We start from the raw sequence: 25,149 nt of genomic DNA, 5'->3' as shown, positions 1-25,149 counted from the left end.
TCAGCAGAATTGTTCATTTTGTTGTGGTAGTAAGTAATTTTAGCAGTAGAGACATTAGCAGAGAATGAAGAGAGGAGGGATCGATTCAAACCAAGGTGAGTGTTGTCTTTCGATTTGCGCCACTTCCTCTCTGCAGCCCTGAGTTTAGAAAGATTATTGCGGAAAACATCAGATGAACGAAAGTCTTACGGGTTTGTAACGACATGAGGGTGTGTAATTAATGACGTTTTTTTCATTTTTGGGTGAATATCTCTTTAAGTACTAGTTTGGCCAACTAGCAGTCAGATCCAAGAGGTAATCAGTCTTACTTTTTCGATTCTTATAATTCTGATACTCTTCAGATTACTTTTCCCTCTACCTTTTTATGTAACTGACTTAAAAATATTTAGATGACTAACTTTTAAGATTAGTCTTGCCGGCCACAGTGGTGTTAAAGCTACAATATGTACTTTTTTCTCGTCGCTAGGGGTCGCTAACCTCTTACAATAACAAAGGCGTAGTTGATGACACAGTGAGTAAGCGGAATCATGGAACTTGCTGTCATGCTGATGGCTCTAATAATGTTTATGGATGAGTGAAAACATTCATGTTTTTTTAACATGATTATGGTATGAAGCAGGTCGTGATTGCTAATGATAGATATCAGCACCACATGCAAGTAAAAGAATGAGGACATATTCTACTGAACTACCCGCAAGTGCTGAATTACTGCTCACACAGGTCAGTTTATTTGACGAATTAAACTTGTGAGGTAACACAGCGCTGTTTCACTTGGTCTAACGTACACTATCATACTAAACAGCATTTGAGTATGTTGAAAGTTCTAATGTTATTCTATGTGTTAGTTTGTTGGCTATACTATGAGACTAGCAGTAAGCTAGATCGACATTAGAATAACATACTGATCATATTCTAACATTCATCATGTTGAGCTATATAACATTGATTTGTTTTATTTACATTTGCTCACCTGTCTAAAGTACATGCAAGAGCGGCGTCCCTGTCAAGTCGTGAAGCTCTGTCAAGTCGAAGTTTGCCGCGAAGCTCTCAGCATCTTGAAAACGCCACGCCGATATTGATCCTCGTTTTAGTTCTCCTTTTGTCCCTTAGTCTGCTTGCCATGATCCATAATGTTTAAACGAAACAACAACAGTGTGCCGCTAAGCATTACGCAGTTGTCCACATCTGTCACCATGGTTACTATGGCAGCACAAGCGAAAACCAGGGATAACGCGGATATTACATCATTGACAGGCGACAAGTGACAAGGGACGGGCACTATTTAAAATTGTGAATTTCTCTGAATTTACAAATTCTTGGAAACATTTAGGGTAATGTAAGTACACAATTGAAAGAAATATACAACACTGAGGTTTTTGAATATTTTGATACAAAATTCTTACATATTCTTACATCCATCTCTATGTCAAGTGTTCAAGAGAAGAAATACAGTAAACAGTAAACTACATCATCAACTACATAATAATATGTAACACTATAACCAGAGCACAGGACACATTTTAAACCATAAACCGTCAGCCTGAGAAAAAAAGTAAAATATGTCCTCCACAGAGACAATAAATAGTGTAGCACGTGAAGTTCATGTGATTTATCACAGATTTTTACGTCAGCCAAGTATCGCTCTCGGGCACAGCAGGGTCAGGAGAGCAGCTGCTCTCTCCAGTCCTGTTCTTAATGGATCTGGCAGAGATATTGACGGCAGTTGTAGTTCCCACAGTCTCAAGGCTTGATTTAGTTGGGAAAAAAAAATCCTCAAGCCACATCAACACCAACAGATCATGATAATGGAGAATTCAACCCGTCTCGCTTCTTCTGCCCTGCTAACAAGCATAAAATAAATAGTGATAATATAAGTGTTTCAGACAGAAAGAAGAGGAAATTGGTAGCAGGTGCAGGTATACAGCCACGGGCATGAAGGTTGTGTCGTGTGAGTGTGTGTGTATTTATAAGGGGGTGGGGAGTGAGCTTCGGGTTACCCTGAGGCACAAATGGGGGGAGAGAACAAGTTGTGTGTGTGTGTGTGTGTGTGTGTGTTATCAGGTTGAGAAGGAGGGTATGTTACCTCCAAAAAAAGCCACCAGTGTCTTCCACACGTGTGAGGGGAGAGTGGGAGAAATCTGGGCATCAGTTCATTATCAGCGAACATGGGAAAAGGGGTGAGTGTGTCTTTCTGTGGTGCTTCATCAATTATTCTGTCTGTCCTTTTCTCTCGCTGTTTTTTTTTTTCTTTCTCTCACAGATTGTTGTAAGTGTCGTGCACCCTTAAATAATGTATTGGTTTAGTATCACATGCATTTCTTATGGATACATCAGGATTATGTGGGAATATGTTTCTGTATGACTTAGAAAAGGAGATGTAGGGTGAATCTCACAAAAAAAATTTTGGGGTGACATGTCACAACAAAATCGAAAGAAAAAAAAAATATATAATTTGCATTAAGAAAATAAATCCTGTTTTAAAACCATTAGGATTATTCATATTATGACATTATTGTCATGACTATTAAGCTAATTTCCTCCCCAAATTCGTATTACTGTAATGCAAAAAAGACACATTTTTACTGTGGTACTAGACAAAAATTCCAAATTCCATAAAACAAATGCTACCATTATGTTCTTCAAATGAACTTTTTATAATAATGGAAAAATAGATATATTTTTTTAAACTCCCCCCCCCCAAAATTTTTTTAAAAATATTAATAATGAATATTTGTATTAAATTACAAATTGAATTTACAATTTAATAAATAATGATATAATATTAAAGTAGCATAAGAATAATGTTTTTCACATTGCTGTAAAAAAGGATGAAAGCTACTGTGAATTGAGGAAGGAGAATGAGCTTATAAGAGTCAAAATGCAAAAATGTTAATGGTCCTAAAAATAGGTTTGTTTTCTATATAATTTCTTTTTCTTTTAATTTTGGGGTGAAAAATATGAACATTTCTTGACAAATCTCGTGAGATTCGCTGTGGAAGCTGCATCTAATTTAAAATGTTTGTGAAATAAGAAGTTGTTGTCGGTCTGACATGTGTGTGATTATCTGAAAGTGATTTTACTGATGTGATGCTCTCTGTAAGCTGTTTTTGCTCATAATGAGGGTGGGAGGTGTGATGGATTATGCTGGCTCACATTTGATTGGTATTAATATGAATTAATTCAGAGAAGAGGTCAGATTAAAGGTGTAATGAATGATCTTGTCTGTTCCACATGCTGATCTGTCTGTACACGTGCCAAGCACACACACACACACACATACAGTCACAGCTGAGTGAGAGTGACAGGACCAGGTGATTTCCATGACACCCTGTTCCTATGTGTCAGCACACAGCACACATTTCCTGCCAAAGACGAACGAATTCGATGGTCCGTCATGCTCAAGCACACTCACGTGTTTGATAACACTGTCAAAGGCCTGTCATAGTTTCATATAGTTTGTCGTATGTAGTTAATACAGTAAAGTACAAAGCAACAGTTCAGGGTAAAAAATTATGATTAATTTATGAATATTCAGCTGACTAATTAACAAATATGTGCCAGCGTGATGCGATTATCCTTAGGAAAGAAAATTCTCAAATGAAATCACTTATTAATGGTGCACTTGTTTCCACTAGATAGGAATATGTATAAATTATTTCTTAATCAGTATATTTCTTCACCAAATGTGTGTGCATGTATACCATTCAAATGTTTTGGATTTGTAAGGTTTTGAAAGAAGTCTAATGCTCAACAAGGCTGTATTTATTTGATCAAAAATACAGTAAAACAGTAATATTGTAAAATATTATTACAATTTAAATGACCTATTTTAATATATTTAAAAATGTATTTTATTCCTGTGATGATAAAGCTGAATTTTCAGCATCATTACTCACTACATCATTACATGATCTGTTGTTCTATTTTTACTTGTAAGGAATGATACATGAATGAAACAACTGAGAAATCTAATAATCTGAGAAAGCGCAATCTCTGAGTAATATAATTTTATTCTCTGGGTATTATTCTCTTTCCTCTCTCTCCGTCTCTGTCTCAGTACGGACATGAAAGCAGCCCTGAGGTTGCTCCGACGGGAGGAAAGAGAAAGATGAAAGATCAAGCTTTAGATGAGCTGAAGAAAGAGGTGTCACTGGTAAGAAGTTATTATTTCATGTTCAGTGTACATTAAAAAAGACAGAGTGTGTGAGCAAGCAGGTGAGAGAGTATAAGAGATCATAATTACAAATCAAACAACGTAATCATCTGTAAAAGAATGTGAAACATCTTGACGGTTCAGCTAATTGGCAAACATGAAATGTATTATGTCTGATGCTCTTGTGTGTGTTTCTGCAGGATGATCATAAGCTCTCTCTAGATGAGCTCAGCACTCGTTATGGAGTTGACCTTGCCAGAGTGAGTCATCTTAACTTCCACCTTCGACATTTACAATAAGGAATCGGATATTTTTCAGATCACGATGACATTTTACTCACCGGCACATTAAAGCAGCATACCCACGACCAACTAAACAAGGCTTTGAAAGATATAGCGAGATATTATTCAGTGATATCAGTTTGGAAAAACAGCTTTAGTTAAATAAATATAAAATTTGAAACCATTTTCTGATATTTTTCATACAGCATTTATGCTATTTCTGGAGCTTGAACCCCTGTTAAAAAAATACAAATAAGCAATTACAATAACTGGGTTATAACTAGGTACTGACCCTGAACCTATCCCTAAACCTAACCTAACCCATGTAGTTACCTCATATTACCAGCACTTTCTTGGGTAAGTACACGTAATGTAAAATAAAGTGTAACCTAAAAGCGTTATATTATATTTCATTTCATTATATTACATTACATTACATTACAACCCAGACTACAATTCCCAAAAGCGTTGTAAGCCCAAGTAGGTCATAGAAACCAACTCTTTACTATTGACTTGGACGTACAATACTTTTGCGAAAAGCTGCCTTGGTCTCTAAGCTTGACCTGCTGACATGTGCCCAAACCCCTTCTAAAACCACCATGCTGGTGGCCAACTAAGCTCAATAAATCAATTTACTGGTTTAAGCTGTATTGTTTAGCAGTGAGTTGCTGCAGGGAATCTTGAGTAACTTTGTCTCCATCCCACCAGGGTCTCACCCATAAGAGAGCGGTAGAAATTCTGGAGCGTGACGGTCCAAATGCACTGACCCCGCCGCCCACCACACCAGAATGGGTGAAGTTCTGTAAGCAACTGTTCGGAGGATTCTCCATCCTGCTCTGGATCGGTGCCATCCTCTGCTTTCTTGCCTACAGTATTCAGGCGGCCACTGAGGATGAGCCTGTCAATGACAATGTGAGTGTACTTACCATTCAGCCAATGAGAGGGCTTGTCCACCTTATTTTAAATGTGAGAGCAGGCACAGCCATTTGTAAATTTAATGTGTCTGGTTTCCGGTGTCATCCGCTTCCAGTTATTTTTATGATGATTATGAGGAGATGGTGGTAACACTTAATAGAATTTTCAAAATAATATAATTCACAATAAATAATGAAAGTACCCATGTTTATCTCTAATTCCTGAGCAAGTTACTTTTTACAAATCTCTAAGTTTTCTAAAATCCGTATTTAAGCCGATTAAAACACTGAATCTCAAAAATGAGTTAAATTGGCCCCACTCCACTAGAGGGGAATTAAAACCTGCAGTTTACATTTTTGGCGACTGAGGTGGATACATTGCTTTTAGCTCTGGTGTCCCATATACAGTATGATGAATGAGTCCAAGTTTGTAGACTGAGCTCCCAGCTGCTTGTGGGACAGTTTAGGGTCAGTGATAAATGAAAATGTGAAGTTAAGGATCATTTAACTTTGTTTGCTCTTTTACACCATGATTTCTGCACGTTTCCCATTCTAAACTGTTTTGTTTAAGGGTTATGACAAGGTGTGTATGCGTTTAAAATGGTCTGACTGTGCTGGTCTATTGTTCATTTAAAGATGGTTAAAATATGGTAACTTTTGTGACTGGTGGGCATATATCTCTGTAATGAAACTCCCTGGGAAACATTTGCAAAGAATGAGATGGTAACACTTTTCATACACTGGTCACTAAAGTTGCCAAGTGCATTTCAGGGTAAAGACCCCAGAAACTGCATAATAGCTCTTCATAAGACTGTTTGCTTGTACACCAGTTGTGTTTTTTTTAACTATAGCATGTTTACAGATGGAAAAGTAGTGACAGTGAGTCTTGGCTTAAACCTTATGGGTAGTAGTTTTGAACCCGCTGACCCTTGACTTGTGTTTCCCTCTCTCCGCTTTACTGCAGCTGTATCTGGGTGTGGTTTTAGCTGCTGTGGTCATCATAACCGGCTGCTTCTCATATTATCAAGAAGCCAAAAGTTCCCGGATCATGGACTCTTTCAGAAACATGGTGCCTCAGGTCAGTGTGATAACAGTAGCAGATTGCTTTGGATTAAAGGGTTTGCAAAATGAATGCATGTAAATGATACCAAATCCCAAACGGAAACCATTATGAGCAATATTTTATATGATTTACATAAATCCATGTAAATCCCTTTCAACATTTTAATGCCCAATGTATGATTTATATAAATGAATGTAAATCCTTCTTAACTTATGAAAGGAACCACGTGCCAATGCCACCACCCCCTCTTTCAGATTTAGCTTTGTTGGGATATTGGTTACAATATTGCCACCGTTTATACAGTACAGAAATAAACTACAGAAAATAAATATGGTGAAGTAAAGAAATATAGTATGACATGATAAAGGCAAAAATGAAAAAAAAAATCGTATTTATTTCCTACTTTCACAAAAGTTTTTTATTTTATTTTTATTTTATTATTAAATTTAAAATGAAATTCGTTGTAAAATAAAAGAAAGCACAATAAATAGACTAAAATGGTCATTTAAAAAGTCAATATGATAGAAAACAACACATAGGTGACCCCAAAAGTGATGTAAAGTATATAAATACACGCACACACACACACGAATGCATGAACGTCAAACTCTGTTCTGATATACTCGCTTCTATAGGCCTCTCCCTAAATAAATAGTTTTTCTGCATCATCATGTTTGAGGAACTTTACAAATGACTTTTTCTTTCAGCAAGCTCTGGTGATCCGTGAAGGAGAGACTTTTCAGATTAATGCAGAGGAAGTGGTTCAGGGAGACCTGGTGGAGATCAAGGGTGGAGACAGAATCCCAGCAGACCTTCGGATCGTCTCTTCCAGTGGCTGCAAGGTAGAGAGAGGGCAAGTGAAGTTGACGGATATTAAGGGAAAGATCTCAGATCTGGGATCAGCTTTGTTTATCAGCCTGTAGTCTTAGTAAGAAGCCTGAGATCAGAATGAGAACATCTTTTCTGTCTTTCTTAGGTGGATAACTCGTCTCTAACTGGAGAGTCAGAACCTCAGACACGTTCTCCAGAGTTCACTCATGAAAACCCCCTGGAGACCAGAAACATCAGCTTCTTCTCCACCAACTGTGTGGAAGGTCAGATCTTCATTCATTATTTATTCATTCATTCATTCATTAAAAATGTTCATTATTGTGTTCGTTTGTTCCTTTCTGCGTTCATTCACTCACTCAAGCATTCATTATTTGATTTAATCACTTGTTCATTCATTTGTTTATTCCTCACTCACGCATTCAATTTTTGATCATTCCATTCCATCTTTGATTCATTCATTCATTCAGCACTGCTTTTTCTTACTTTCACACATTTATTGTTTCATTTGTGTGTATGTGCAGGTACAGCCCACGGCATAGTGATCAATACAGGTGATCGTACAGTGATGGGCCGCATTGCGACTTTGGCGTCCGGTCTGGAGGTGGGTCAGACGCCCATCAACAGGGAGATTGAGCACTTCATTCAAATCATCACGGGCGTGGCCATCTTTCTGGGCGTGTCGTTCTTCGTCCTGTCCCTCATTCTGGGCTACTCCTGGTTGGAGGCCGTCATCTTCCTCATCGGCATCATTGTTGCCAATGTCCCTGAGGGACTGCTGGCTACTGTCACGGTGAGACACACATATAAACACGTATTATGATATTCATATGAACATCCGTTCAAAGGTTTGGGTTTAAGAAATTAAAAGTTACAAAAGATTTTATCTCAAAATAAACAGAGCAATTCCAATAGGATCCTCACACCATTGGTGCTGTTCTTTCGATCTTTATTCATCAGAGAATCCTGGAAAAAATGCATCACAGTTTCCACAAAAATATTAAGTCGCACAACTTTTTTCAACACTTATAATAACAAGAAATGTTTCTAGAGCATCAAATCAGCATATTAGGATGATTTCTGAAGGATCATGTGACACTGAAGACTGGAGTAATGATGCTGGAAATTCAGCTTTGCCAACACAGGAATAAATTACACTTGAAAATACATTTAAATAGAAAACAGTTATTTTAAATTTCACAATATTACTGTTTTACTCTGTTGATTGATCAAATCAAGAGACTTATCTTACCAAGCACAAACTTTTGAATGGTAGTCTATACACTTACATACTGAAGTTTTTTTCTAATTCTTTCATTCTCTTGAGTCTTTTATCCTTCTCTCTTTGTATGACTCCTTTCACCATTATTTTAATAAACCCTTAAAAACACTTTTTAAAAGGCATAAAGACCATGAACCATTGTCGTCTTTTAGACCTTCTCTTTTAACTCCATCCGATCTCTCTCAGGTATGTTTGACTCTGACTGCTAAGCGTATGGCTCGCAAAAACTGTCTGGTGAAGAATCTAGAAGCCGTGGAGACTCTGGGCTCCACCTCCACCATCTGCTCGGATAAAACTGGAACCCTCACTCAGAACCGGATGACTGTAGCTCACATGTGGTTTGACAATCAGATCCACGAGGCCGACACCACCGAGGACCAATCAGGTTAGAATGCTTTGAGGTCCACAGGCCAAACATGCGAACATTGTTAGGTCACATTGTGTCTAAAATAATGCTCTAAAATGACAAAAAAAAAGTATTCTAAAGTCATACGATTTAATTAAAAGTCATTGTTCACTGAAAAACTTCACTAAAAAGCGTTTTTAATGAATTTAGTGATGTCCAATTTGTGAACGAATCATTCTTTTGAGTTGGATCTTGTCCGTGAATCAGTTAATTTAGTTCATAAAACCAGTGTGAATGATTCGTTCATGAATTTTGGACTGAATTCGGTTCTGGAGTTCAACTCCTCAAATCAATCCAGTAGCAGTGGTGATCAGAGAGGATTATCAATGCATTTTCCGTCTGTTCTTCACATAGATCTATTGCAAATATGATTTGACAGGTTGTGTCAGGATCTACAGTATACAACATATTCACTTTCATTGTGGACAGAAAAAATAGTTTTTCATGAAAACTTGCCTGAGCGTAGGACACAATGTAAATATTCATAATACTTTAGGGACAATGTCCCTGTAATTAGCATACGTTAGGTCACTTTAGATTAAAAGTACTGCTAAATAGCTTTTGATACCTTTTGAACATTTAGAGGGAGAATTCTCCTCTTGATGTGTTCATATATCTGTTTGAGCACACTTTACCAAATCTTTTCTTTCTCCTGTGTGTGTGTGTGTAGGTTCTTGCTTTGATAAAAGCTCTCCCACTTGGTTCTCTCTGTCTCGAGTGGCAGGGATTTGTAACCGTGCTGTCTTCATACCGGGACAAGAGGAAATTCCTGTGCGCAAGGTAACACACACCACTTACACAACCATTACGGACCCCAGACTTTTGAAAAGTAGTGCACATCGACTACATTTGTGTGCAACACTTATACACAAATACTAATCATAAATAAGATAAGGGATTGTATTTTATTGTTGTCTGATTTGTGACACAGTGAGTTTCTGTGTGTTTGCAGAGGACCACAGCAGGTGACGCGTCAGAGTCCGCTCTGTTAAAGTGTGTTGAGCTCTCGTCCGGGTGTGTTCAGATTCTCAGAGAGAACAACCTTAAAGTGGCAGAAATCCCATTCAACTCAACTAACAAATACCAGGTTCACCTACAGGAAACACACACCCAAAGCTGTAAAGATCTTATAGAAACAAATCATGTTGATGTCATACAGATATTGATTCGAGTAATAAATAATCCCCATCTCTCTCTCTCTCTCTCTCTCTCAGCTGTCTATTCACGAGATAGAAGAGAGTCCCACTGGACACCTGCTGGTGATGAAAGGAGCTCCAGAGAGGATTCTGGACAGGTAATTAATACCAGACCTCAATACAGTGAATCCATATATAAAACATAAATAAGAAGAATCAACGTCTTCCTCATTATAAACAAATAATTTATTTAACCTAGCTCCAAAAATGTCTCGTTTGGATATTGTGGGGTTTGTGTCGTCACACTGGCAAAAGACATGTGCATTTGACTTCATCCAGAGCAAGATGTCAATAAATAGTTATACATTATCGCACCATAGCGATAATGCCACTCAGTGGCTTAACAGCTGACATATATAACGGCTTGCCTATAACAGATGCAAGGGTCACAGTGTAATGGAGAGTTCACAAAGAAACTTTTTGTTAAAAAATGAAGCAGCAGTGGCCGTTTTCCGACAATCCTTATAGTTTCAGACAGAGCATGAAGGAAGAAAAATGTTCTATATATTTTCTATATGTGTGTGTGTGTGTGTGTGTGTGTGTGTGTGTGTGTGTGTGTGTGTGTGTGTGTGCAAAAAAACTTTTATTAAAAATAAATAAAAATGAGAAATATTACCTTGGCAACTAACTGAAATTAAGTTTAAGTTAAATGACTCAAACTAAATTTGAAATAAAAATAAAGCAAAAATACAAAAACTAATAAAAAAAAGACAAAAGCACATAACAAAATTTACACACACAAATATATATATATATAAACGAACAAAGTATTAATAAATACTATAATATATAAAGTATTCTAAAATAGCACTGGATAATTGCAACAAACAAACATTAATCAATAACTTTAATTATTGATGATGATGCATCATAAAACATATTTCTGATGACTAGCTGTAATCCATCAAAATTTCATAGCTGTGATTAATATCTGTTATTATTGACAGTAATTCTCATCTTTAATCAATAGCTGTGATTGTTTGGTGATTGTTCATACAGGTGCAGTTCCATAATGATCAATGGTGAGGAATACCCAATGGACGATGACTGGAAGGATGCGTTTCAGGGAGCGTACATGGAGCTGGGTGGACTGGGCGAGAGGGTTCTGGGTAAGTCCTTCCTTCCTTCCTTCTTTCCTTCCTTCTTTACTTCCTTCCTTCCTTCATTTTCTCTTTCCTTCCTTCCTTCCTTCAATTTCTCTTTCCTTCCTTCCTTCCTTTTCTCTTTCCTTCCTTCCTTCCTTCCTCCATTTCTCTTTCTGTCCTTCCTTCCTTCCTTCCTCCATTTCTCTTTCTGTCCTTCCTTCCTTCCTTCATTTTCTCCTTCCTTCCTTCCTTCTTTCCTTTATTTCCTTTATTTATTCCTTCCTTCATATTTAAATTCTCTACTCTCTCTCTCTCTCTCCTTTAGGATTCTGCCACCGGTTCCTCTCTCCCTCAGAGTTTCCGAGGGGATTTGCATTCGATTGTGACGAGGTGAATTTCCCGGTCAACCAGCTCTGTTTCCTCGGCTTAATCTCCATGATCGATCCGCCCCGAGCCGCAGTTCCAGATGCTGTGGGCAAATGCCGCTCAGCTGGCATTAAGGTATCCATTTATAGGTTCCATCCATCCATCCATTGATTGACAGTGTTTTTTGTGTCCAAGGTCAAAGGTGACCGAAATCCATTTTTACAGGTTATCATGGTAACAGGTGACCATCCTATAACCGCCAAAGCCATTGCTAAAGGTGTCGGCATCATCTCTGAGGGCAACGAGACTGTGGAGGATATCGCTGAGAGACTTAATATACCACTGAGCCAAGTCAATCCACGGTCTGTGTGTGTGAATCTGTCTCTGTTGAGTGTTTGTTTGAGAGTCTGGGTGCATGCGTGTAAACTAAATCTAGTTGAATGGGTTTTATACGCTTTTATTGCTTCTCCACAGATAACGAAAATGGGCACTGTTCTGTGTGTGTGTTTCAGAGACGCTAAGGCCTGTGTGGTTCATGGTTCAGACTTGAAGGACATGAGCTCTGAGTATCTGGATGATATTCTGAGGTACCACACAGAGATTGTGTTTGCTCGCACTTCACCTCAACAAAAACTCATCATCGTGGAGGGCTGCCAGAGACAGGTGTGTGTGTGTGTGAACGTTAAAATATCACACACTAGAGGTCTTACACGACAAATCTCACCAAATGCAAGCGGTTTTGAAATATCCGATCTTTGAAAGTTTCTGTTTTCATTAATGGCCCTGATATACTTCAAGCGAAATAGAAGAACGAACTGATGCGACTGTCATTTCGAACTTTCAACATATTTTCAATCACACTATTTATTTCTTTATGTGAAACTTTTTAATGTGGAAAAATGACTGAGAGCACCTTTAATTCAATTCACAGTTATTTGTATAGCGCAATACATATCATTTCGAAGCAGCTTTACAGAAAACGCATGTGTCTACAATACAAATTAGAGTAATCTGTTATCAGAGGTGACCAAGTTATGCATTTCAGAAATGTACATATACAAATCACGCAGATAGCTAACATCATGTATTAATTTAAAGCAGAAAAAATGAGCTTGTTGAAGTAATTATTACAAATTTTGAACATAATGATTACAATATATAGAAAATTTTGCATTGGTGCATGTTGATTCAGAGTTTGCCTCATCTGAAATCCTTGCAGGAGTTGACGCCGTCTCTTCACAGGTGTTGGGTCATCTGAAGTCTTCGTAAGAGGCTGGATCCAAACTGGAGTTGGTGTAGTTAGTTACCTCGGGATTGGGCATCCCGTGATAAAACAGAAAAGCAGATGGAAAGTAATTAGCATAGCTGCTGTTCATAAAATCTCCGATAATCGTGCATTTGATCTGATGTAACTGGAGTACGAGGTTATGAGGTGTATTATGCGAATGTTTGGGTAAAGAGATGTGTCTTTAATCTAGATTTATACTGGGAGAATATGTCTGAGCCCCGAACATCATCAGGAAGGCTATTCCAGAGTTTAGGAGCCAAATGCAAAAACGCTCTCCCTTCTTTGGTGGAGTTTTGCGACCTTTAGCGTTATGGATTGTACGGCGATAGAAGATCAGTTAAATACACAGGAGCTAAAGCGTTTAGGGCCTTAGAGGTCAGTAGCAATACTTTGTAATTGACACGTAACTTAATATGTAACCAGTGTGGAGATGATAAAATTAGTGTTATGATCATATTTTCTTGACCTGGTACGAACTCTAGAAGCTGTAGCTTGTTTATTGAGGATGCAGGACAACCAGCTCGTAATGCATTACAGTAATCCCATCTAGAGGTCATGAATGCATGAACTAGCTTTTCAGCATCAGAAACAGATAACATGTTCCCTTTAAGCAACTGAATATGCATAGGAATTCTGGATCAGTGGCAAATATTCTTTAACTAACAACCAAAATGATTATTTGTCTTCGTTCTGTTTGAAACAAACATACTCTATACATCACATATTACACACACTACTTCAAATGATTAAATATACTCAGTCCGTACATAACGTACAAGTTCGCTACTGGCACTGAGCTGACCAAACATAAAATAATTTACACTGCCATTCAAAAGTTTGGGGTCAGTAAGATTTCTGTTGTTGTTGTTGTTTTTGTAAGAAATTCATTCAGCAAGGATGCATTACATTGATCTAAAGTGACAGTAATGACATTTACAATGTTACAAATGTTTTATATTTCAAATAAATGCTGTTCTTTTGAACCTTATAAAACAATCTTGATAAAAAATTTTTTAGCACGGTTTCCAGAAAAATATTAAGCAGCACAACTGTTTTCAGCGTCATTGATAATAATAAGAAATGTTTCTTGAGCACCAAATCAGCATATAAGAATGATTTCTGAAGGATCATGTGACACTGAAGACTGGAGTAATGATGCTGAAAATTCAGCTTTACCATCACAGGAATAAATTACATTTAAAATACATTAAAATAGAAAACAGATCAAATAAATGCAGCCTTGGTGAGCACAAGATACTTTCTTTTAAAAGCATTTAAAAAAATCATACCAACCTATTGACATTAGTGTACACTTAATATCTTCAGACTCCAACTCTGATAGTCTGACTGGTCTTTGATTTTAAATGGCTGAAAGCTCTTTCTTTGTTTCTGATTGGCTGACTGATCTTTTTCTCTGATTCTGATTGGCTGACTCTGGCTGCAGGGTGCTATAGTGGCAGTGACAGGTGATGGGGTGAATGACTCTCCTGCTCTGAAGAAGGCTGACATTGGTGTTGCCATGGGAATCTCTGGCTCAGACGTTTCCAAGCAAGCTGCTGACATGATCCTGCTGGACGACAACTTTGCCTCAATTGTTACAGGAGTGGAAGAGGGTAAGAGAGAGAAGGAATATTGAGAATATTTAGTATCTCTAAATGTTTTAGAGATAACAAATTTCAGAAGAGCTATATTGGCCTGACTGTTTTACACAATCATCAATACAAAAATAAAATAAAATAATATAAATTAATTTAATTTAATTTAATTAAACCCTGCGTTTTAGGTCGTCTGATCTTTGATAACCTGAAGAAGTCAATTGCGTACACGCTGACCAGTAACATCCCAGAGATCACACCCTTCCTGCTTTTCATCATCGCCAGTGTGCCACTACCCCTGGGCACAGTCACCATCCTCTGCATTGACCTTGGCACTGACATGGTGAGATGTGCACACTCACTCACACTTGTGTGCATTCATTCAGTCTTACTTCCAATTCCTGTCAAGTGTAATACTTACCTCGGGCATCACACCATCTCAAACACACACACACACAAACATGAGCATCTTTGTCATCACCGTCATCATTTTCTCTCTCTCTCTCTCTCCCTCTCTTAGGTCCCTGCAATCTCTCTAGCGTACGAGTCGGCAGAGAGTGACATTATGAAGCGTCAGCCCCGAAACCCCAAAACTGACAAGCTGGTGAATGAGAGGCTCATCAGCATGGCTTACGGACAAATCGGTTAGCCTCAAGTGCCCTTGCACACAGATATCAGCGAACGCACACACATGGCCTTTATAACTTAATTCTTGTCAACTTTGTAGTCCGTGAAGAATTTATTTGTGCAAACAAATGAACATTAGAGGCATCATGCGCCTATTTTTTGATGGGTCAGTGGACTCACTTGGCGCCCTAGGCAAGACATGACCAAAGCAAACATTATTTAGTACTTCATTTTATGTGAGCTAGTGTAGTTTTTTCTGCAGTAAGTGCAAACATTTTTACCCTCAATAATCAACTTATTTTTAAAGAAATAAAGGCCCGGTTTCACAGACAGGATTAGGCCTTAGTTCAATTAGGGCATTTAAGTAGCTTTTAAAAACATGTCTAAGAAAAAAAACATTACTGGTGTGCATCTTGAGACAAAACAATGGCACTGACTTATTTTAAGATATGTCAGTGCAGGTTGCTTTCAGTTCAGACTTGTTTGTGAAACTGGACAAAATAGTTTTTCTCATCATAAGTGTCATTAAAAAAACACTTTGGAAATCTGAGGGGGATGAATAGGCCTCATGCGTCTGATTAATATTGTGAATAAAATACATTTTCATGCTCTGCTGGGATAAAAGTAATCACACATGTTTGTGTACTCGTTTATCTTTTGTGTGTGTTTAGGTATGATCCAGGCGCTGGGAGGATTCTTCACCTATTTTGTGATCCTGGCTGAGAATGGTTTTCTGCCGCATACACTGCTGGGAATCCGACTGGATTGGGATGATCGTGCAGTTAATGACCTGGAGGACACCTATGGACAGCAATGGGTAAATTTACACACACACATTTTTTAAATGTTTTTTTTTTTTTTTTTTTTTTTTAAAAAGTTTTAGTCTTATGCTCACCAAGGCTTCATTTATTTACTGGAAAATTCATTAAAAACAGTAATATTTTGAAATATTGTTACACTTTCAAATAACTGTTTTCTATTTTTATATATATTTTAAATGTAATTTATTCCTGTGATGCAAAGCTGAATTTTAGCATCATTACTCCAGTCTTCAGTGTCACACGATCCTAAATCATTCTAATATGCTGATTTGCTGCTCAAGAAACATTTCTTATTATTTTTATATTTATATTTTAAAAACATTTGTACCACTTAACAGTTTTGTGGAAACCATGTTTTTCAGGAATATTAAATGTAGAATGTTAAAAAGAACAGTATTTATCTTTGTAATAATGTAAAAGACTATCAGTCACTTGATCAATTTAACGCACCCTTGCTGAATAAAAATATTTATTTATTTAAAAATATATACATTTATTTAATACAATTAAATCAATTAATCACACAGGTTTATGTGATTCAATTAATCATGCAATCAATTTTGATACATTTGTATAAAATAGATTTACGCTTGAATTCCTAAATTAATGTAAAATCAACATAAATATTAAAGGGGTGGTTGAGTATGATTTCACTTTTCTAACTTTAGTTAGTGTGTAATGTTGCTGTTTGAGCATAAACAACATTTGCAAAGTTACAATGCTCAAAGTTCAAAGCAAAGGAAGATATTTGCTTTTAAAGAAAAGGACTACAACAAACGGCTGGAAGGGACTACACAACATTTCTCCAGGGTTAGTGACATCACTAACCCTAAAATTTACATAAACCCCGCCCCCGGGAACACGCAGTCCATGTTGAGAAGAGGAAAAGTGGTTGTAGTCGAGCACATTTGTAAGTCAGCTCAAAGTTTAGCATCCATCTTTTCACATGCAATAGAAAGTCACTCTGTGTGCATCTCACAACAGTTCCTATATGAGTATAGATTACCATGACAGAATATGCTAATTGAAGATAGTTAACTCCACATCAGCAACATAAATTCATCAACTAACCATTCAGAGATGTCCTGTTGCATTCTACATGTTGTCACTTCTTCTTGAGTCTCTCCATCTTTGTCTGACTCCGTTTTAACATTAAAGGCAGAACAGTTTCTGTAATTTTAGTGTCTTCGTGAGGTAATCGCAGCTGCTAACACACACGAGCTCTTGAAACCCCGCCCTCTGCAGCAGCTCATTTGCATTTAAAGGGCCAGGCACAAAACGGTGCGTTTTTGCAAACCCTCAAAAAGTGACAACTTTAACATGCTATATAAAAACATCTGTGGGGTATTTTGTGCTAAAACTTCACACACACACTCTGGGGACATCAGAGATATATTTTACATCTTGTGAAAAGGGCATTTTACCACCCCTTTAAGTTTAATGGCATAATGTACCACTAAAATGTTTAATTTGTAAGCCATAGTTTTAACACACACACACATATACACACACACACACACACACATATATATATATATATATATATATATATATATATATATATATATATATATATATATATATATATATATATATATATAATTTATTACAATTACAGAACATAATCAATCATACAGTATATGATATGTGCAGAATGTTTACAAATGTTTTCAAATATGTGTATTTCATTATGTGTCTATTTAAATTTGTATGTTTCAGACTTACGAGCAGCGTAAGGTTATCGAGTTCACCTGTCACACCTCATTCTTCGTCAGCATAGTCGTGGTGCAGTGGGCCGACCTCGTCATCTGCAAGACGCGCAGGAACTCCGTCTTCCAACAGGGCATGAAGTCAGTATTGTGTGTGTTTGTGAGTGAATGCATTGAGGAGTGTGATATTTGCATACATCTCTGTTAAATGCTTTTCTCCGACCTGTGCTCTTATAGCAATAGGATTCTCATTTTTGGAATGTTTGCTGAGACGGCTCTGGCAGCCTTCCTGTCCTACTGCCCCGGTATGGACATTGCCCTGAGGATGTACCCACTCAAGTAAGGGACAAACACACACACTCTTCTGCTCCATAGAACAGCTTTTTTTTTTTTTTTTTGCTCCTCCTTTCCTCACCTTTTCTTTTCTCTTTTGCAGGATTATGTGGTGGTTCTGTGCTTTACCGTACAGTCTGCTAATCTTTGTGTATGACGAGATCCGTAAATTAATCTTGCGCAGGAATCCGGGAGGTGAGCACAGATGTTTACAAAGAACATTTCTGAGAACTTTCATCATAACCCACATTTGTAACCCAATTTTTTTCTCAAGTGAATGCACTATTTCTACTTTGTCGTCTCCCTGTTTAAATTATGCATTCTATTGGTATACTAGGCAAATATAAAACCTCTGTTTATGAATAAAACCTTAGTACTTAAACTGATGCATATTAAATATGGCACAGATAATGTTTGCCAATATTACTATTTAAATTCAAGGTTCAAGAAACAATACAGCAGTATAACAAAAAGTCTGTTGAGCCTAGTACTTGAAAACATGTGAATAGAGCTATATTTTACTTTTTTTAATTAATTTAATTACTTTTGCTCTCTCTGTCTTTCATTTGCAGGCTGGGTGGAAAAAGAGACCTACTATTAACAGGAATATGCTATCTTTGTGCATGACTGTCTCTCTCTCTCTGTGTGTGTGTATCTGTCCGTGTAAAAGATATGAAGAAAGGTAATGAGACAAATGAAAAATCAGACAATCATGTGACATTTATCATGTAAGACTGAATGTGTGTGTCTGTATGTGCATATGTGGGTGTGTGTACATGCACTCGCATAATCTGTTTACATGATGTATCCTGAATACTGTATCATTAGCCTCAACAATTTGATGATTTAATAGCCAGCTAGGGTTCAAGATCATTACATTTCTACTGAATTGGTTTTTTGCTGTGAATTTATAACTTTTAGGCTGGTTATAAGCTTTCTTTTAGAGTTAATTTTCTTTAAGTTTTCACTCGAAGAAAATGTGAAATATAGTACATACATGATTAAAATATTTCAGATTTTAATGTAGGCTATTAAATTTATGAAAAAGCTCATTGGTGCCAATTTAATGCAAATGTTTTAGAATTGTATTGTACTATTACTATAATTATAATTCTATGCTTCTATTTAAATACTTGTAAGAAATATAGCCTAAAAATAAAATTCAACAAAAGGTTGTGTGGATCTCTGATCTTTGACTTTTGTTTTCCAACTTAATTCACCGTGAAACGCGAAAAAATGAAATAAAAAAATGGTTGAATATAACTTTCCTCTCGACTATTATTATTAAAACCGACAGTAAATATAATCGAGAATACAATTTTACATAGGCTACCCGACTGACTGACTGACTGACTGACTGTACAATGATATTGCATTGACCTTGCATACGGCTTGTATTGACCTTACCAAAATGGCGGTGGCTTGTGATCTCGTTTGCCACATCCGTCTGCGTCACGTCCGAGTCCCAACCAACACTCAAGCTCAAAAACATGGCGTTGCTTCTAAGGTCAGTACGAACATGTTATTTTTAAAAATGTGACAGTTTTGCTTTATCTTTTGTTTAAGATTCAATTAATTGTTGTGGCGGTCTTTTTGCTGTCATATCAGCTGGCAGTTTGACAGTCGGGATATTGAGGGTTTGCTGATGTTTAACGTTACGTATTACATGTAACAACACTGGTTACTGTCCTTTGCTCTGATTTAATCTTTATATAGCATGTATAATATGCTACAGTTTTGTGTTTTTTATTTTATTTTTTATTCTCATTCCGTGCACTTTTCATTCAGTCTCAAGTTACTTTAATAATAATAATAACAAAAGCAATCATTTATTCCGTTGTTTTTGTTCATACTGTCTGCAAGGTCCTTGCCACCAGAATCTTCTGCACATCAAATAAATTATGATAACTAAACATTAAAGGAATAGTTCACCCAAAAATAAAAATTCTGTCATCATTTAACGTTACTCACCCTCAAGTTGTTCCAAACATGTATTAATATCTTTCTTCTGCTGAACACAAAAGAAGATATTTTGAAGAATGTGGGTAACTAAACATACTATGAAAGTCAATGGGGTCCAATTATTGGTTACCCATATTCTTCAATAAACTCTTGTACATGTATTCTTGTAAAATGTAATCTAATACATGTTTGGAACAACTTGAGGGTGAGTAAATGATGACAGAATTTTCATTTTTGGATGAACTATCCTTTTAACTTTGAGTAGTATGATGTGTGCCACATTATTTGTCCATGTTCATATGTCTGAGCTCATCTCCAGTTCTACTGAAGTCCCATCATTGTGCATTGGATCAGACATTGTGACAAGATTTTCATTTGTAGATTACTGAGTTTGATCAGATTAACCATATTAGATGATAATAAGTATGCCCTGTTAGATGATTTGTATAACCAAACTGAATGTCTGATTATAAAACCGAAGCAAATGTCCATATGCCAGGTCTGTGCTGTTGTTGTGTTAACAGCATGGTTTACAGTTACCAACATGAGTTTAGGATGTTTTTGATTGCAGCCCCTGGTTTATAATGTACAGAATACCCGGCTGCTTTAACTGTATGCAAATGTGTGTTTGTACTTAAAATTGTTAGTTTTATGCATGTGCCTGAAATTTATGGGGGTTTTCTATTTTTAAGGACGGTGGCCCGGCAGGGTCTGTGTTCGTCACGGTCACAGTTTGGCATTCTCTACAGACAGTGAGTATTTTTGTGTTTTCCTAATAAAGTTTCAAATTTAGAATTCATATTAAGCAGTAAAGCTCCTTTCTACTCTGTTTTCCAGTGCTGTTCCAATGGGAACCACAGCTAAAGAGGAAATGAACAAGTTTTGGACAAAAAACACACGACTCAACCGACCTGTCTCACCACATATAAGCATCTACCAGTGAGTGTTACCACATCTGCTTCTTGGAGTGTGTGGATCATACAATTCACTGGATTGTATGTTTGAGGATTTTGGTTTTAAAGAATGTGGTGATGAGTTATGAATTAAATGAACTGTCCATAAAAAGATGATCATTTAATGGCTTTGGTGTTTACAGGTGGTCTGTCCCCATGTTGTTGTCAATCTCACACAGAGGAACAGGCGTGGGACTAAGTTCAGGTAGCTAGAATATATTCTTGGCTTTTGATGATGCCTCTAAGGGCCCGTTCACACCAAGAACAATAACGTGGCTTAATGGTTAGAGAGTCAGACTGGTAACCCGAAGGTTGCGGGTTTGATTCTCAATAGAAAATATATTAGCAACGATAGCAACATGTCAGCCAATCAGAATCCAGAAGAGCTCGAGCATCTCAAGCAGTGGACGACAAAACTGCAGTGTGCACTTATAATAGACAGAGCGTATCATGCACTGCCATTGACGCAAATATAATTATCGTTCTTGCTGACTTTTAAAGAATCCTTTTGTGTTCATGACTAAATGACTGCATATTAATATTAAATAATGTTGTTGATCTTTTTGTCTCAGGAATCTCTGCGTTTGCACTTGCCGCGTTGGTTTTACCAGAGAGTTACCCATATTACCTTGATCTGATTCACTCCATGTCCTTTGGGCCACAGTTCCTTGCTTTCACCAAATTTGCTCTGGCTTTCCCAGTGGCTTTCCACACCTTCAACGGCGTCCGTCATCTGGTACACACACACACACACACACACACACACACACACACACACACACACACACACACACACACATACATACACATAAAAATGAATGAATGAATGAAGTATACAGACTCTCTCTGGCTCTGATAATGACTCATGACAGTGTAATCAGTTGTATGTGACCAAATATGTGATCAAGTGTGAAATTAAGACTTTAAGTTTGGGGTCAGTAAGAATTTTTTTTGAAAGAAATTAATACTTTCATTCAGCAAGGATGCACTGAATTGATCAAAAGTGACAGTAAAGACATTTTTAATCTTACAAGTGATTTTGCTTTTGCAAATACTGTTGAGTTAAATATTCTATTCATCAAAAAATCCTGCAAAAAATTGTCACGGTTTCTGTGAAAAGGTTTTCACAGAAAACCTTTGTCACGGTTTCTGTCACGGTTTCTGTGAAAATAAGCAGCACAGCTGTTTCTACATTGATAATTATAAGAAATCTTTTTTGAGCGCTAAATCAGCATATTTGAATGATTTCTGAAGGATCATGTGACACTGAAGACTGGAGTAATCATGCTGAAAATTCTTTGTCATCACAGGAATAAATTACATTTTAAAATGTAAAATTAGAAAAGTTATTTTAAATTGTAATAATATTTCACAGTATTACTGTTTTTACTGTATTTTTGATCAAGTAAATGCAGCCTTGGTGAGAATAATAGACTTTTTTCAAATGTTTTAATGTCTATTCAATGCTTTACTCTTTACCAGAATAATAACTTGACTGTTCTCAGCCAATATTAATTACATTTATTTTTCAGCAAATCATGCAATTCATCATTTTTTCATAAGTCCTAATATATCGATCATACTTTGATTCATATCTCTTTCTTGTCCATTTCTTTCAGATCTGGGATGTTGGGAAGGGTTTTAAGATTCCTGAAGTCTATCGTTCTGGATACGTTGTCATTGCTCTGACTGTTCTCGCATCTATTGGTCTTGCTGCCATGTAAATCCGTCGACATGAGACACAAATGAAGAAGACGTGGAAGTAGAGAAAGGGGTGTTATTTTGTTTATCTGTCCTAAAAGTGGTCTGCAAGGACCAAATTCATTAATATAAAAAATAAAAATATATATATCGACACAAAAAATATCCTCAGTGTTTTTTTTTTTCTTGTTAAATCCTTTGGCGCTGAAGGCATGGCAATTGGAACTTGGCATTTGCAATGAACTTTACAGCAATCGTATGGAAATATTCAGGAATGGTCTTAGCATTTCCTAAACCATTTGCCTTGTTTTACTGTGTCACTGCAGTATTTCCAGAAATGTTGACCTGGGTTTGATTTCACTTCAGTTTTGGGATAAATGAAACCACTTTGGGTAGCAAAGGCCCTTAACAAATGAAACCTCTAGACTCTAGACAATGGAAGCTTCTAGCAGTACCAGATTCTCATGCATTTATGTGATTTTCTCCCATCGTGACTCATAGTACAAAGCCGCATAAAGTTTCTCTCCACTAGCATTTGCATCTATGATACTATGTTTTAAGATAATGCATATTAAACATTTATATGCGCAGGCTTCTTGTGTTGTGATGATGGTAATTATAATGTTTCATGGTAACCAATCATAAGAGAGCGTGATTAGAATCTTGTTAATAAAAACTGGCTGCACAGGTTAAATTATTCTCCTCGAATCTTGTTCACCTGAATGATAATGTCAAGGATGGCTGTGGGCTTTTTCATTTAAATGGTAATGTCGTAAAAAGGATTGGTTTGGATTACAGACTACACGCAATCACTACACTGAATGTTTATTGAAAAACTCCATCCTGGAGTGCCCAGCATCCTCTTCCCTAGAACATTAAATCTGGAGAGTTATTTATCTGTGTCTGAAACTAGAAGGCATGTCCTTTAACTTGTGGTCAAGAGTAGACAAGTTATGTTCAGTTTCAGCATTGCGTCAGGTTGGTGTATTTGGTTTTTTTCCTCTGAAAATGTAAGCCAATTTTACAAAATGAATTTTTAGGACTGTCAGTTATCATGTTACCTTAAAATATTTGCTAAATGTTTAACAGGAATTTTAACACGTTTACCAAATTTCATATTCTTATATTTGATTTATAAAACTATCTGATGTAAGAAATCATGATATTGATTGTGACTTTTTTTTTAATTATTACAATAGGTTTTAACAATAGAAATAAAGAAATATGCATCCTTGCTCTCTCACTCTATATCTCTATATTATATATCTATATCATTTTTGTGTGGAAAAAAATGTAATTGTTCATTTCTCTTACCTTACAACTTATAAATGTCCAATAATCATTGTATCTTACAGATCTTTTCCTTTACACTGTTGCCTTTATCTCCTGGGGGTTGGATAGCACTGTTCTCTGCAAAGTGCCTTTGGAACAATATTTACTGTGAGAAGTGCTACACAAATTGAATTGAAAATGTTTCAATTCAAGAGAATGTTCATACATTCAAGTCAACTACTCTATCGGCGGAGAGACGACATTTTTAATTCAATACAAAGTGTTTTCCTTTTACCACAGTAGCCTATACAACCCGATTATTCTTCATAATATCGTCTTATATATTGTTTCTTATATAAAACGATATATTACAGCAGTGGATCATATTTTTCGGTCACTGACGAAACAAAGCTTGAAAACCCCTAATATGATGCGCACGCGATTTAATTCGGCTAATTTTGCAACAAACAAATAATTAGCCTGCTATTTAAACATAATGATACATAAATATAGACAGGGTACACAAAACGACGTTTTTCATGTATGCTTAGGTAACTAATTTCTAATTTTCAGAATAACGCACACAGAGAATTACTAGAAGTAAAGCTCGAGAAAAAATAGTGTGTTTGAGCTGTGATAGTATTCTGAAAGACATAGTGGCCATATTGATTTTTCTTGACCGTTGTTTTTGTAAGAACTGATAAAAATAAACCGACTATTTTGGTTTAGTGCGCTGAGGGCGGATGTCCGCTATAGACGCACGACGTCAAGACGAGAGAGGAGCGCGCGCCCCCTAGCGGGACATGACGCAATTACAGAACGAGCATATCACTGGTCCTGATGCTGCAGGATACCGTACTGATGCAGAATATGACCTCACTTTACACTGCATCATGTGGCTCAGTCTCTGTGGCGCAATGGAATAGCGCGCTGGACTTCTAATCCAGAGGCTCCGGGTTCGAGTCCCGGCAGAGATGATGCCATCAGTGGATGATGGCTTTTTTTTTAGATGCATAAGTAAGTAGGTATTGTGATGCTCATCCGTCTCTTCATCGCAGAGGATGCAATGCATGTTACATTTTTTTGTGAATGAACCTACTCTTTTATATGCGTAGCAATAGCATTTTTTTTGTTATGATAAACATTCACAATTACAATTTTAAAAGCCTTTATTTCTTATATATTTCCATATATATATATATATATATATATAAACAGTTTTACGAAGGAGAGAGATGCAACGGTTTGGTAACTACAGTCAGCTTTATCCTACATTTCTAATACAGTAAAAAATGAAATTTTTCATTTTTAATG

General features: G+C 36.7%; 2 protein-coding genes across 2 annotated transcripts; both read left to right on the top strand.

Moving 5' to 3' along the window:
* Positions 1-2,052: 2,052 nt before the first annotated feature.
* Positions 2,053-19,208, top strand: atp1a2a (ATPase Na+/K+ transporting subunit alpha 2a). Its single transcript, XM_079876242.1, has 24 exons — positions 2,053-2,177; positions 4,058-4,153; positions 4,354-4,413; positions 5,143-5,346; positions 6,313-6,426; positions 7,119-7,253; positions 7,388-7,505; positions 7,764-8,032; positions 8,708-8,906; positions 9,598-9,707; positions 9,880-10,014; positions 10,142-10,221; positions 11,123-11,232; positions 11,534-11,709; positions 11,800-11,936; positions 12,087-12,237; positions 14,307-14,475; positions 14,646-14,800; positions 14,978-15,101; positions 15,756-15,901; positions 17,625-17,755; positions 17,852-17,953; positions 18,051-18,142; positions 18,520-19,208. The coding sequence occupies exons 1-24, from the start codon at positions 2,166-2,168 to the stop codon at positions 18,546-18,548; spliced, it is 3,054 nt and encodes a 1,017-aa protein (XP_079732368.1). The 5' UTR covers positions 2,053-2,165; the 3' UTR covers positions 18,549-19,208.
* Positions 19,209-19,362: 154 nt separating this feature from the next.
* sdhc (succinate dehydrogenase complex, subunit C, integral membrane protein) lies at positions 19,363-22,726 on the top strand. Its single transcript, XM_079876241.1, has 6 exons — positions 19,363-19,454; positions 20,602-20,661; positions 20,747-20,848; positions 21,006-21,067; positions 21,435-21,598; positions 22,482-22,726. The coding sequence occupies exons 1-6, from the start codon at positions 19,438-19,440 to the stop codon at positions 22,584-22,586; spliced, it is 510 nt and encodes a 169-aa protein (XP_079732367.1). The 5' UTR covers positions 19,363-19,437; the 3' UTR covers positions 22,587-22,726.
* The last annotated feature ends 2,423 nt before the right edge of the window (positions 22,727-25,149 follow it).

The sequence above is a fragment of the Squalius cephalus genome (genome assembly GCF_949319135.1).
Source record: "Squalius cephalus genome assembly, chromosome: 7".
NCBI lineage: Eukaryota > Metazoa > Chordata > Actinopteri > Cypriniformes > Leuciscidae > Squalius > Squalius cephalus.
This window is presented reverse-complemented; position numbering and strand designations above follow the sequence as displayed.